This window comes from Phascolarctos cinereus, unplaced genomic scaffold (assembly GCF_003287225.1).
Source record: "Phascolarctos cinereus isolate Bilbo 61053 unplaced genomic scaffold, phaCin_HiC Scaffold_2;HRSCAF=192, whole genome shotgun sequence".
NCBI lineage: Eukaryota > Metazoa > Chordata > Mammalia > Diprotodontia > Phascolarctidae > Phascolarctos > Phascolarctos cinereus.
The window spans coordinates 328,084,968-328,099,042 of record NW_027555625.1 but is presented as its reverse complement, the minus strand read 5'-3'; the positions used below and the strand labels follow the sequence as shown (position 1 = coordinate 328,099,042).

Below are 14,075 nucleotides of genomic sequence, written 5' to 3'. Positions count from 1 at the left end.
GCATGTTTTTGTACCTTCTCAATGTATTGATTGGTTGTGCTTTTTTCCCTCCCCTCTTAAAAAAATGACTATATTTCATTCAGAGTGGCTCCTGGGGAGGGGAAGGGGGAGAGATAACACAGATACCATGGTGATATAAGAAACAGAAAATATCAATTAAGAAAATAAGAAAAGAAGGCCACCAAGGCATTTTAAAAACACATAGAAGAGAATAGAAGGAAAATCCGTAGGAAACAGATAAGCAGGACAGTTTTGAAAATAACATGTTGTCTTCACTGCATACTTGGAGGATAGAAGTAAGCTGTGTTAAGTGCAAAGTTGTGGCTGCTTGTGTGTCCTTCTTCTGCTTTGTAAATGGATATATTTATCTTTTGGGGGTGGGGTTTAAGTCTAGAATTTTTAAAAAAGGAAAAAAAAAGAATAGGAAAGTTAAGAAGAGAGCAAATATTAACCTACTTTGCAAAAGGGAAAAATCCACTACAAACTATAGACCTGTGAACTTAATGTGGGTTCCTGCCAAAATTCTGGAATTCAAATTTTAAAGGAAGGTTAAAAGAGAAGCAATGATTACAAAGAACTACCATGGTTTCATCAAGACCAGATTGTATCATGTTATAACCTTATTTCATTTTTGACAAGTTTACTAGACCGGGAGATCAGGGGAATGCCACAGGCATAGTCGATCTGGAAATGGGGGAGCCATTTGACAAAGTATTGAGCTAATCATTGTGGGTTTTATTTAATGGAATGATGTCAATCTCTAGTGGAATATTCGAGGGAACTGTCCTTGGCCCTTTGCTGTTCAAATTTTTTATCAGAGACCTGTATAAAGGCACAGATGGCCTATCTCCTTCCTCTCCAGCCACCTTCTCCACAATCTTCTTAATTCCTACACCTATGACCATGCCCATCTCTTCTACAACCTTGTTCCCGAGTGGGACGTATCAATTTATACCCCATAGCCTCACTCACCGTCCCAGTTACTTTCTAGACCCGAATGCCAGGCTCTCTGACCACAGTTCCCTGTGTGAGTTGTTTCCCCACTAGAATATAAATTCCTTGAGGGGATAGGTTGTCTTTACTTCTGCATTTGTATCCCTGGAGCAGGACAGTGCTTGGCATATGTGGTTAATAAATTGTTTCATTCATCAATGTTTATTAAATTTGCAAATGACACAAAGCTAGAAGGGATAGCTAACACACTGGCTAATAACATTAGGATCCAAAAAGATCTCAATAGTCTAGAAAGATTGGTTGAATAATTTGAAATTTAATAAGGCTACACCTAGGTCAACCCATACAAGTTCAGAATGGAGGAGTTATGGCTAGGGGAAAAAATACTATTTGTGTGAAAAGGACCTGAGAGTTTTAGTAGAATGCAAATAAATTATGTTCTTCTCCCTCCAGGTTCTCCTCCTTCACATTACCAACTGCCTCTTGGATGTCCTATAGACATCTCAAACTTAATAGAAAGTATTATCATCTCTCTGCCTTCCCCTCCCAACTGTCTCCTCTTCTGACCATCCCTGTCACTGTCAAGGCCTCCCTGTCACGTAGGCTTAGAAGAACCTTGCTGTCATCCTCTACTCTTTTTTCACATTCATTCCATATATGCATTCCATATATGCATTCCATATATGCCAAGTATTGTCATTTCTGCCTTCATAAGTATTCCCTCCTGTCTGCTCATATAGCCACCACCTAGGGGCAGGCTCTCACCTCAGGCCTAGAGCATGACAACAGCCTTCTAGGTGGTCTTCTTACCTCATCAGTCCCTATGGCAGTCCATCTTCCACACAACTGCCCAACTGATCTTCCTAAAGTGCAGTTCACACTGCTATTACCTCTAAGACCAAATATCTTTTTAAACCATTCACAACTTGGCCCCTTCCTACCTTTCCAATCCTTTTAACATTTATTCCCTTCTGCATTCTCTATGACCGAAGGGCAATGTTTTGTTGCAGTTTCTTTCTCAATTCTTTGGCCTTTTCTTTTTTTGGCTAGGCAATGGGGTTAAGTGACTTGCCCAGGGTCACACAGCTAGTGAGTGTTATGTGTCTGAGGCCGGATTTGAACTCAGGTCCTCCTGACTCCAGGGCCAGTGCTCTATCCCCTGCATGACCTAGCTGTCGATCCCTGACCTTTCAATGGCTGTCCCCCATACCTGGAACACTCTGCTGCCTTCCCTCCACTTCCTGGATTCCTTCTCAGCTTAAACCCTACTTTCTAGGCCTCTCTGGGTCCCATCCCTTGTCCCCTGGAGCTTCCCTATGGGATTACCTCTTCTAAACAAAGTACTTATCAGTAGGTACACAGTTGTTTGAGTTTTGTCTCCTTTCTCTTTAGGAATGAGTTCCTTGAGGGCAGGGATCATATTTTTACTTTTCTTTGGATCCCCCTAGCTAGACCCTAGCAAACCACTTAACAAAGCTGGTTGAGTGATTGTTGATTGTGACTTGTCAGCCTAAAATTATAATTATATATATATATGTATATATATATATATATATACATATATATATATATATATATATATATATCTCAAATATATATTATATATAATATATAGATATGTATGATATCTATGGCAACCATAGAGGGCAATCATACTCAAGTCAATTCAACATATCTTTTTAAAAAATTTTTACTCTGAGGGGCAGCTAGGTGGTGCAGTGGATAGAGCATGGACCCTGAAGTCGGGAGGACCTGAGTTCAAATCCAGCCTCACACCAAACACTTGACGCTTACTAGCTGTGTGACCCTGGGCAAGTCACTTAACCCCAATTGCCTAAAGGGGGAAAAAAAAGATAAAAAAAATTTTTACTCTGAATCTAATGAACATGAAAAAAATGAGCATTTCTATATACCAAGTAAAACAGAAAAAGTGGATTTTATGTGAAATCATATATTTCTCTATCCATCTTATGTTTTTAAAGTATGTAATAAATTCAACATGTTACTTTCAAAGCTGTCCTGTTTCAACAAACAATATGCAAGGCCCTGGGCTAGACATTGAGGCAGACTTACACTTCATATAAGAAAAAACTTTAAAAAAAAGATTTGTTCTTAACACAACACCAAATAAAATGGGCATTTCCATATATATAGTAGAGCAGAAAAAAGAATATTGTACACTAAACAGCTGATCTCATTTAGGCATGCTTTTCTTTTTAAGTATATGATATGTGCTATAAGAAATTATGAAAGTGGCAAATACAGAACAACTATGGCTCAAAAGAAAGAGATATTAGAAAACACTTGAACCCCATCCCTTTGAAGAGGTGGGAGGTCTACAAGTGTACATTGCACATATTTTCAGACTTTTAAAAGATGTATTGCTCAATTATTCTAGTTTTTCACATTTTTATCTTTAATTTGTCACAGGAGATGGCTCTTTGGGAGGGGAAAAGAAGGGGAGAAAAGGGGGAAACTTACTATGATCATGTAAAAAACCAATATATCAATAAAAACATTTTAAAACATATGTAATGAATTCAACCTGTAGCTTTCAATGCTGTCCTGTTTGTCTGTGCTTCCTTCTGACCTTCCTTTTGTTCTCCAAATTATCTTTAAAAGGAACACAGTGGCCCTCTTTTCTTTCTTATTATCCTATCCCTTTTCCCTTTACCCTCTCTGCCCCATCTATTGGAAAAGGAAAAAAAAAGAAAAGAAAAAGAAAGCCCTTGTAACAGAAAAAATAATTTTTTTCATAATCAGAACTTCCACAGAGTAGAATGGGTTACCTTTTGGAGAAGGGTAAGAAAGGGAGAATAGTACGTGGGAACCTATCTCTTCATGTGGAGCCTGAAGGATCTTTTTATCATGAAAGGTATAGAAGGGATTCTTCTTCAAGGACCAGCTGGTTGAGATGCCCTCTGAGGCCCTTTCTAGATTTGGGACTCTGTATTTCTACCATATCCCCCTCTTCCTTAGAGAATAGTATTCTTAGCAGGATCTCTGGGTCCTGATCTTTCTGAATGATTCATCACAGCTGCCCTCTAACCCCCAACCAGGCCACTCAAAATGACTGAAGCCCAGTGCTCAAGGTTACCAGTCTCCATCTGGTTTCCTGGGGCTGATTATTCCCATTCAGACCTTTGTGCCCCAAAGCCTTCAGGTCTGTTGAATCTGTGAGGAGGGAACACAGAGGCACTATTGTAGTTGTTCTGCCCCTTTATATATCTGTTCCCTTTCCTCGACTAGGTTAATCCTTCCCTCTGAGGACTCCCCTTCCCCCACAAAGCTCAGCAGGATTGCTTGATATACATTTATATCCCCCCTGGGCCTGGCAGACTCTCCACTTTAGTTCTGTGCAATCCCCAGGGCCATGCTCAATGTGCTGACGTATAGGGACGCCCTGCCCATCAAGCAGGCAAGCCAGCCCAGCCAAAGCAGTGACTTCCCCTACCTTCCCTTTGACCCCAATGGAGGTAGCCAGGGACCTTGAGAATAGTGGTGTTCTCTAACCATTGGTTCTGTTTCCAATCCAGGCCCTGAATTCACATCCTTTATTATGGATAAGGGACCCACATTCCTCTATATCAGTTGACAACCATCTACCACCAACAGGCATATAACCAAGAGGCTTGGGAGTGTCAGCATTGCCCAGATCATTAGACCTCCCTGCTTCCATTCTAACCTTCCTGGCTATCACCCTGGGGTGTGAAGATGTGGCCTGACAGTCCCTTCTGTGGCTTCTGCAACAACAGCTGTAGAAGACCTAGGAATGAAATTTTTTGCTGCCAAAGTCCTTAATACTATCCAATGGTTCAGTCTCACAAAATGATACAATTTTATTTGTAGAAATGACGTTAAAGATGAGGCATCACCCACCTGCCCTCTAAGGACCCTTCCTTCTGATTTAGGGCTGAATCTTCTTCATGTCTTTGTTGTCTTCCCTAGGCCTCCCACTGCATCTGGGGCCATCTCCAGTTGCCCTGATCTATATCTTGCCATTGGGCCCACATGGCTGTGGAGGAGAAAGTGAGGTTGGTGACTTTGCCCATCCCTCCCTCACTTAAATCAGATTCACTCGCTTGTCACGGGTAACCTCCTGGATGTACTAGTCCTCTTCCAGAACAAAGGACAAATAACAACAACAATTAGGATAAGCATCTTGAGAGCTGGGAGAGTCTTTTGTTTGTACTTTCCGGGAGTTAGTTTTGCATATTCTAAGTGCTTCATAAGTGCTCTTTCATTTGTTCATCTTTTCTTCTCCAGACCTTGCCCTGTTCCCTTCCCTGTGTCTGCTCCTGCATGTGTCCAGCCCCTTGCTGGCACTATAAGGATTCCCAGCTCCTGGTCTCAGCAGTCTTTCCCCCAGATAATATCCTCCAGTCTCCCAAGTCCATAGAATCATAGAACCATAAAATCTCAGAGTTGGAAGGACCTTATCTATTCGAACTCTACATAAGAAAGTAATCCCCTTTAAAAAACAACAACAATCCCAAATCCTAAATGGTCAGCCAGCCACTGCTTGCTACTCTTTAGTGATGGAGAGCTCACTACTAACCAAAGAGGTTCACTGCACTTTGGGGCCACTGTGTTGATTAGTTAAGTATCCTATGATGTTACTAGGAATCTTAAAGGGTCATTTAGGCCACCTTACCCTCCACCTTTTCAGATAGGTACTAAACTATCTTCTCTTACAGTTAAATTTTTCCCCTTTACCTATACTTGAAATTTTTAAAATAATTATTCCTTATTTTAACATTCATTATTTAAAATTTCAAGTTCCAAATTCTCCCTCCTCTCCAGCCCCTCTCCCATCCATTGAGAAGGCAAGCAATATATCAACTACACGTGTGAAATCATGCAAACTATTCCCATATTAGCCATATTGGAAAAAAAAAGGCAAAAACAAATAAAGTGAAAAAAGTATGCTTCAATCTGCACTCAGAGTTCATCAGTTCTCTCTCCAGAGGTGGAGAGCATTTTTCATCTAGTCTCTTGGATGGATCATTGTATTGATTAGAGTAGCTAAGTCTTGCACAGTTGATCATCATTACTGTTACTGTGTACAATGATCTCCTGGCTCTGTTCACTTCATCAATTCATATAGGTCTTTCCATGTTTTTCTGAAACCATCCTACTAGTCATTTCTTATAGCGAACAGTATTCTGTCATAATCATATTCCACACTTTTTCAGCCATTCCCCAACTGATGGGCATCCCTTGAATTTCCAATTGTTTGCCACCCCCAAAAGAGCTGCTATACATATTTTTGTACATGTGGGTCTTTTTCCTTTTCCTAATCTCTTTGGGATACAGACTTAAGTAGTGGTATTGCTACTACCCTCTCTTAGAAAGGTGATGGTCGATCCCATTTTCAAATGTTTGGGAAAGGAAATTAAACCTCCTTGGGGATGCATTCCTAGGGAAATTCTGCAGGTACTCTCCTCCCTTGAAGCCAATTCATTCCAAAGAAAGGGACGGGCAAGGGAAGGAGGTCCGGTCAAGCATGAAGGATTCAGGATGCAGGAGTGACGGTGGACCAGTGTCCAAGGTCCGGAGTCATACCTATAAGGAGATGCTCCAGTGACGTCCGAGGAGGCGGTGCCCTCTTCACAGCCCAGGAAGGGCGGGGACGTGATGCACAGGCAGGGGCCGGACCTGTGGCAGGGGGGCGGGACCAGAACGCTGTCTGGCCAGTCCAGGGATGGGGCCAGTTCGGGGAGGGGCGGGATCAGAATGCGCCTGGGCCAGTCCAGGGATGGAGCTAGGTGGGGGAGGTGCGGGGGTGGGGCAGTCCAGGGGTGGGGTGGGGCCAGCCTGGAGGAGGGGCCAGCAGGGGGGCGGGGCTGCGGCCTAACTGAGCTGGGTCCGGCTCGGCCTCGGCTGTCGGCGCTGGCTCGGAGCTGCAGGGGCTGCGGCTGCACAGCGGGCGATGGTGGGCATCCCGGGAGCGGCTGCCTTCCAGTGTAAGCGGGTCCGGGGCTGGGAGGATGCGACGAAAGGGTCCCAATCCATGGTGGCCCCGGGGCCGGCGGGAGGAGGAGGGGGTGTGTGTGTGTCCATCTAGTGTTGAGAGGGTTGGGGGGAGTTGCTTCCTCCACGCTGGCTCCCGGGACCCCCCACGGCCGTGCTTGGGCCGGAGGCGGGGGTGTGCATCACTGGCCCGAGAGTGCAGCGTGATCCACAGTCATGGCCTGAGACCCAGAGAGGGGGAGTAACGTGCCCAAGGTCACACAGCTAGAGTCTAAGGTAGAGGCCAGGTTGGACACCCCGTCCTCCCCCCAGGTATCCTGATGCCCAGCCCAGGCTGCCTCCCCACGAGGCCCCGCCTTCTTCCTGGCCACCCGGACCGACCCACGGAGCAAACCCTTTCCCGCTATCTGCGTGGGCGGGCGCACTCCGGCGGCCAAGAGGCCCCAGATTTGGGGGGTCCTGTTTCCGGGCGCGCAGAGTGCTTGCCTTTGTGAAGGGCAGAGACACCCTTTCTTCCCTCCCTTCCTCTTCCCCTCCCAGCCCCAACCAGCGATGGGGTCTAACCAGACCCTTATGGTGAAGACTCCAATGGAAGATGAAAAACTCACCCTTTTTTGGCGGAGACTCAGTGGAGTCTTAGACCAAAAATTGTTTTGGGAAAGCCCTGCTTCCCCCTCTCCTAATGATGCTTGTTGACTGACTGACTGACCACTGGAGCCCTGGAGCTCTACAGCCCCGTCCACCACTTCTTTCTTGTCTGGCCATGGGAGACTAGCTTCTCTTTGAGAGGTTAAGCTTTTCATAATCAGCCCCTGTTTACCCCTTGGGCTCTTTCCAAAAAGTTGCAACTCTGCACCTGAGCTGGGCTCAGAAAGGGCAAGACGGGGGAGGAAGCTTCAACAATGAAACCTGCTCAAGTAGTGACTTCCTAACTTAGCAAGGCCTGAGCATTCGTTAACCTTCTCTAGACAGGACCACCTACCGAGTTTGGTCGCCTTTGTTGTTACTTTGCATATGCCTAGAGCACATTTTTTAATTGAAAGAATTAATGCATATTACCATACTAGCTTATGGTGGTGGGAAAGACTCCAGATTTGGGATGATAGGTGGATCATAGTCAGTAAGCATTTATTAAACACCTACTGTGTTCCAGGCACAGTGCTATACAAAGAAAGATCAAAGAGCCCCTCTCTCTAGGAGCTCACAGTCTAATGGATAGATTTAAAGGTAATCCACCTCTTCTTTTACAGAGAGTGAAACTGAGGTCCAGAGGAATTTAAAAGCATGACCCCTGGTTTCAAATCCCAAGCCCTTTCCGTTGTACAGAGCTGCCTCTTTACCTAGTTTCAGATCTCTCCTTTGCCACCTACTACCTGTGTGACCTCGAAATAGCTCAGTTTTCCCATCTGCAGAATGAGGGGGTTGGATTTGATGAGCTTCTGAGGGTTCCTTTCAGTCTCTAAAAGTAATGAAACAGGATCTGCTTTGAAGACTCAATTCCTAGAGTTTTGGGGGAGGGGAATGATCGCAAGTGAATGAATTCCGGAAGTTTCCTTGGGCTGAATGGATGGGGCCAACCCAGGTGTTGGTTTATTTATTTGGGAGTGGAACTCTTCAAACTGGAATTCTGAATTGGAACGTTTTGGATTTTGCTTTAATCCAATTTTAGTTATGTTTGGGGAGGATTCTCTTTATAAATAAAGGTGGGAAAGGAGACTGAGAAAAAAATTTTAAGACCAGTACAGTAGCCTTTCATATGTTTTGGTGCCTAAGTAATTTTTCAGAACATCCTGCAGGCAAAAAGTTTGACTCTTGGTCCATCGTAAGTTGTGGATTCATTTTGGGGGGAAGGAGGCCAAATTTGTGATTCCGTCTGTGTGGGGATCTTCCTGGGTGGACTTTGTTTCTTCAGAGTAAGATTGGCATCTGCACCTCAGAAAGCTGCCAGTAGCAGAGAAAAGTTCAAGTGACTTGCCCATGGTCACTCAACCAGAATTGGCCCCAGGCGGAATTTGAACCCAGGTCTTCCTGACTACAATGCCCGTCCTTTCTTCATCAATGCATGCTGCCTCTCACTGTTTCATAGAGCAGATCTGTACAGTCCTTAGTATCGAATCTTAATATGAGGAATGATTTACTCATCAATGTTTTACCTTAAGTTAGATTTATAACATAGACTACGCATAACTTTTAAAAGCTCTTTTCAGTTTAAAACATTGAATAGGAAAAAATGGTGGATTCTCTTCAAGCATTTATTAGGCATAGCCCTTAAGCAAGTTACTGTGTCATAGTCTCTGCCTTCAAAATGTTTGTCTTGGCAGGGCACCTGGGTGGAGCAGTGGATAAAGCACCAGCCCTGAAGTCAGGAAGACCTGAGTTCAAATCCAGCCTCAGACCAAACCCTTGACACTAGCTGCGTGACCCTGGGCGAGTCACTTAACCCCAATTGCCTAAAAAAAATATAAAAATATATTTAAGAAGTATATCTTGGTACTGAAGCTATAGTGGATATGCAGAAAGTGTGATATTACTAAGGAACGGTGTTAGATTAGGTAACCATAATAGTATGGTTCTGTACAGAGGAAAGGAGAGATTTCTCTTAGCTGGGTGTGGGGAGGAAAGAAAAGGAAGATGCCAGGGGAAGACTTCATGGAGAAGGCTATACTTGAGCTTGACTAGGAAGGGAAATAAGGAGATATCTATAGCTATTCTTATAGCTATAGATATAGACATATAGGCATATAGGCATATATACATGTGTGTATGTGTATGTTTCATATACATATACACATAAATGTGTGTGTATACATACATGTATATGTGTACATATATCTGTCCATATCTATCTATACACATACACATATAAACATATGCACTGAGGCAGCAGAGGGCAGGATGATGAGTTTCCAGCTACTCTAGTTGGACAGGAATGTCATATAATACATGGAAAGATTTAGAATAAAATACGGCTGCAAAGGTAGCTAGAAATGCTAGGTTGAGTTTGTATTTTTAATGTCTAGGCCATGGGAAGCCCCTGGAAATTTTTTAGCGGGGTAGAAACATGATCAGACCTTCATTTTAGGAAAATTATTTTGACAGCTGTGTGGAGAGAATGGTTTTGGAGAGAGAAAAGATTGGAAGCCAGAAGATCCAGGAGAAGGCTACTACAGTGTTCCAATCAAGAGACTTAATGTGGGTTTGAAGGAGGAAGCCACATGATTTGAGGGGAGGTTGTAGTGGTGCAATTGACAAGGTTTAGAGACTCATTGGGCGTGAAGGGGTGAAGAAGAGAGAAGATTCAGAGGTTTATAGCAAAGTTTTCTGGGCCCAGATGACTGGGAGTAGAAGGATAGTGCCATCAATTGATATAGGGAAATTAGGAGGAAAAGAGGTTTAAGAGGAAAGATCATGAATTAAGTTTTGGAAGGATTGAGTATGAGAGGCCGTCCAGACATTAGGTGTAGATGTAGAGCATAGACTGTAGGAACTGAAAGGAACCTTAGAACATAAAGCTTAGAATGTCATCACTGAAAAGGACTTTAGAACATGTAATTTCAGAGCTGGAAGGAACCTTGGAATAATAATAATAGTAATTTTTTCAGTTATGTGACTCTTCATGACCCTATTTAGGGTTTTCTCAGCAAAGATATTACAGTGGTTCTCCAGCTCATTTTACAGATGAGGAAACTGAGGCAAACAGGGTTAAGTGACTTGCTTCAAGGTTGTTATTCAGTTGTGTCTGATTCTTTGTGACCCCATTTGGGGTTTTCTTGGCAAAGATATTGGAGTGTTTTGTCATTTTTTTCTCCAGCTCATTGTACAGATAAAGAAACTGAGGCAAACAGGTTAAGTGACTTTCTTAGGGTCACACAGCTAGTAAGTATCTGGGGCCAGATTTGAACTCAAGAAGATGAGTCTTCTTGATTTCAGGCCAGGTTCTCTATCCACTGTGCCACCTAGCCCTCTCCAGTAACCCAGGACCTGCCAGTGTCACTCACAAGCATGTGAATATCAGAGAAGGCCAGTTATCTTCACTAACCACCTGGGGGAAAGATTGAAGACAGTGAAGAAAAAGAGAGTGTCAGGATACCACTGGCACTGGTGATGGCCTATTCTGGCTTCCTTGCTTTAGTAATAGCCATCATTTATATAGTGTTATAAGGTTTGCAAAGTGCTTTACACATAATTGTTCTGATTTGTCTTTATAACAATCCTGGGAGGTAGATGCTATTATTATACCCATTAAACTGAGAGGGAAACTGAGGCAGACAGCAGTTAAGTGAGTTGTCTTGCTAGTTAAGTGTCTGAAGTTCAAATAGAATATCAGAGCTATAAGAGAACTTAGAATGTACTTGTAAAGCCTAGACTGCCAGAAATGGAAGGAATCTTAGAATACAGAGAATAAAATATCTGAGCTGGAAGGGACCTTTAGGGGCCATCCAATGCAGCCCTTCATTTTGCAGATAGGCCTGGAGAGGGTCAGGGCCTTTCCCACCTGTTCCCAGAATGTTAGTGGCAGAGCCAAGATTAGAAGCAGCTCTCTGGATCCCAAGTTTGGGGGATACCCCTAGTCTGCCCCTCTCTGGACAGCAGAATGCATAAACCAGGTCACCTTCCAAGTGAATGAAAAGAACATTTAGAAAGAAAAATCATGGATCGTAGGTGCCTAAACTAGTTCACAAGTCCCAGTGACTGGAAGGAAGACTGGAGGACCCCTACCCCCTCCCTAGAAAAAGATGGGGAGACCCAACTAAGTTAATAATTTAGAAATAGATCTTTGTAGCAATACTTTCAGTCTTCAGTTCCTTCTGATGATGACTGCTAATAATAACAGCTAACAAATCTCACATAAATGTTTCTCACATAAAGGTTTGCAAAAACACTTTACAGGGTGTCCCAAGTACGTTAGTGTGGTTTTGAACTTTAATAGCTTAAACTTAAGTAACTTAAAACCTAACTAGGGCTTTTGGGATACCCTTAAGAACTCTATTAAGTAGGTGTTATCATCCCCATTTTACAGATAAGGAAATTGAGGCTGAGAGGGTTTAAGTAATGTGGCTTGTGGTCATATAGCTGGCAAGTATATAGACTCATATCTAGAGCTGGAAGAAACCTCAGCGGCTATCTGGTCTTTTCCAAGAGACATTCAAACTCAGATATTCCTGGTTCCAAGTTTATTCTTCTATCCCCCTGTACTCTGCTGCCTTCTGTAAAAGTGGACATTGGCCATTTTGAAGTTTATATAAGAAGGGGTGTGTGAAGGAATTAATTTACTTTTTCATCGAATATGTATCAGTCTCCTAAAAAAATTTTTCATTACTGTAAAAGATTTAAAGCCAATAAAAATGGGTTTTCATAGAAGTGAAAGTGGAAATGCTGGAATTCAATTATCCACAGGTGTTTTATCATAGAATCAATAGCTGCAGACCTCAAAGAGGCCTGGCATTTTATAGATCAATCAATAAGCATTTATTAAGTGCCTAGTCTCTAGCAGGCACTGTGCTAAGTACTAAGGATACAAAAAGAGGCAAAAGACAGCCCTTGCTCTCAAGGGGGAGAGAGAACATACAAATAATGTTAATGAGGGAGAGAACATACAAATAAATATGTACAAAGCAAACTTTTGAATCCTTCCTTTCACAAAGCAGGGATAAATAGGAAATAATGAACAGAGAGAAGGCACTGGAATTAAGAGGGGCTGAGAAGGCTTCTTGTAGAAGATGGGATTTTAATTGGAACTTACAGGAAGCCAGGCAGGTCACTAGTCAGGAGTCAGAGCTAAGGAGGGAGAGTTTTCCAGACATGAGAACAGCCAGAGAGAAGGGCCCGAGTGAGAGGTGGAGTGTCTTGTTTGTGGAATAGCCAGGAGGTCAGTGTCATCAAAACGAAAAGTATAGTTGAGAAAACTGAGACCTAGAAATGTGAAGCGATGTACAAAGCCATGTACATTGCATATTTTTTAACGAAGGGTGAAGGGAGCATCTTCAACTTAAATTCAACAAACACTTACTCAGTGCCACAGATAATTAAGTGCTCACTATATGCCCAGCACCATGCTCAACACTGAGGAAACAAAAGGAAAAATGAAATAAGCCTTGTCCTCAAGAAGCTCACACTCTCCTAGATTACACATGACCAGGGCTTGTGCTCAGCCCTGGGGATCTGGACAAAGATGAAAAATGACCTGGCCTCTCTTCCCAAATAGTTTAAGACAGTGTTTTCCCTCTGTTGATTATCTCCAGTTTACATAGCTGTTTAAATGTCTCTCCCATTAGACTATGAGCTCTTTGAGAGCGAGGAATGTCTTTTGCCTCTGTATCCCTAGCGCTTAGGCCCATAGTAGTCTCTTAGGCCCATAGTAAGCCTTATTGACTGACTGAGGCAATCAGACATGTGCTCATAGAAGTACACTTTATAGGAGAAAGTGAAAAGGAACACTAAGAGATCCAGAAGGAATCCTAGAGAGCATGAGGAGCTGAGCTCCTAGTCACCTGCACTGAGGAGGAAGGGAGTCAAGGAATATTTCATGGAGAAAATGGCACTAGAGCTGTAGAAGACTTTCAACAGGTGGAGTTGAGGAAGGAATGTGTTCTTGGCGTGGGGAACAGCCTGCAAACACCCACTGACGTGGGGAAGCTGGAGGAGATCTGGGAATGGCCAGCAGTCCTGTTTGTTGGGAACATGGAGTGTGCAATACTAAGGCTGGAAACGTAGATGTGAGCTAGATGGAAGGATGAGCTTAAGACATTTTATCTTATAGGGCTGTGGTCTCCAAACCTTTTTTTTATCATGTATCCCCTCAAAAAATTTTTGGGGACAAGCCCGTAGTATGTGTATTTTTATTTATTAGAGTGGCCACTGAGCCAAGAAGACCTAGTTTTAAGTCCAGCCTCTTGACACCTACTGTGTGACCTGGACCAGTCACTTAAACTTGATGTCTCCTCCTCTTTCCCAGCAACTCTCTGGCTATAAATTACCCAGGACATATGCAGACCTAAGATGGTAGAGTTGTATGTATCATTAAAAGCATAGGTCTGATCCCCAACTCCTCTCCATGTACTATTATGCGCCTTATAAAAGTTATATAAAAAAATGAATTTAGATGAATTCAAATTTGACTCCAAATTGGTTTTTAACCTTTTTATGAG

The 14,075-nt window shown here is 43.0% G+C and overlaps 1 protein-coding gene across 2 annotated transcripts in view; it reads left to right on the top strand.

The window, feature by feature from the left end:
* The first annotated feature begins 6,795 nt into the window (after positions 1–6,795).
* The window catches only part of CBFA2T2 (CBFA2/RUNX1 partner transcriptional co-repressor 2), a 168,086-nt gene continuing 160,806 nt past the window's right edge, over positions 6,796–14,075 (top strand). Inside the window, exon 1 of one of the 2 annotated variants that reach the window (XM_020998617.2) lies at positions 6,796–6,920. In XM_020998617.2, the coding sequence (XP_020854276.1) occupies positions 6,887–6,920 (34 nt within the window). In that variant the 5' untranslated portion in view covers positions 6,796–6,886. The remainder of the gene's footprint in view (positions 6,921–14,075) is intronic. The other variant, XM_020998620.2, reaches the window with a different exon arrangement.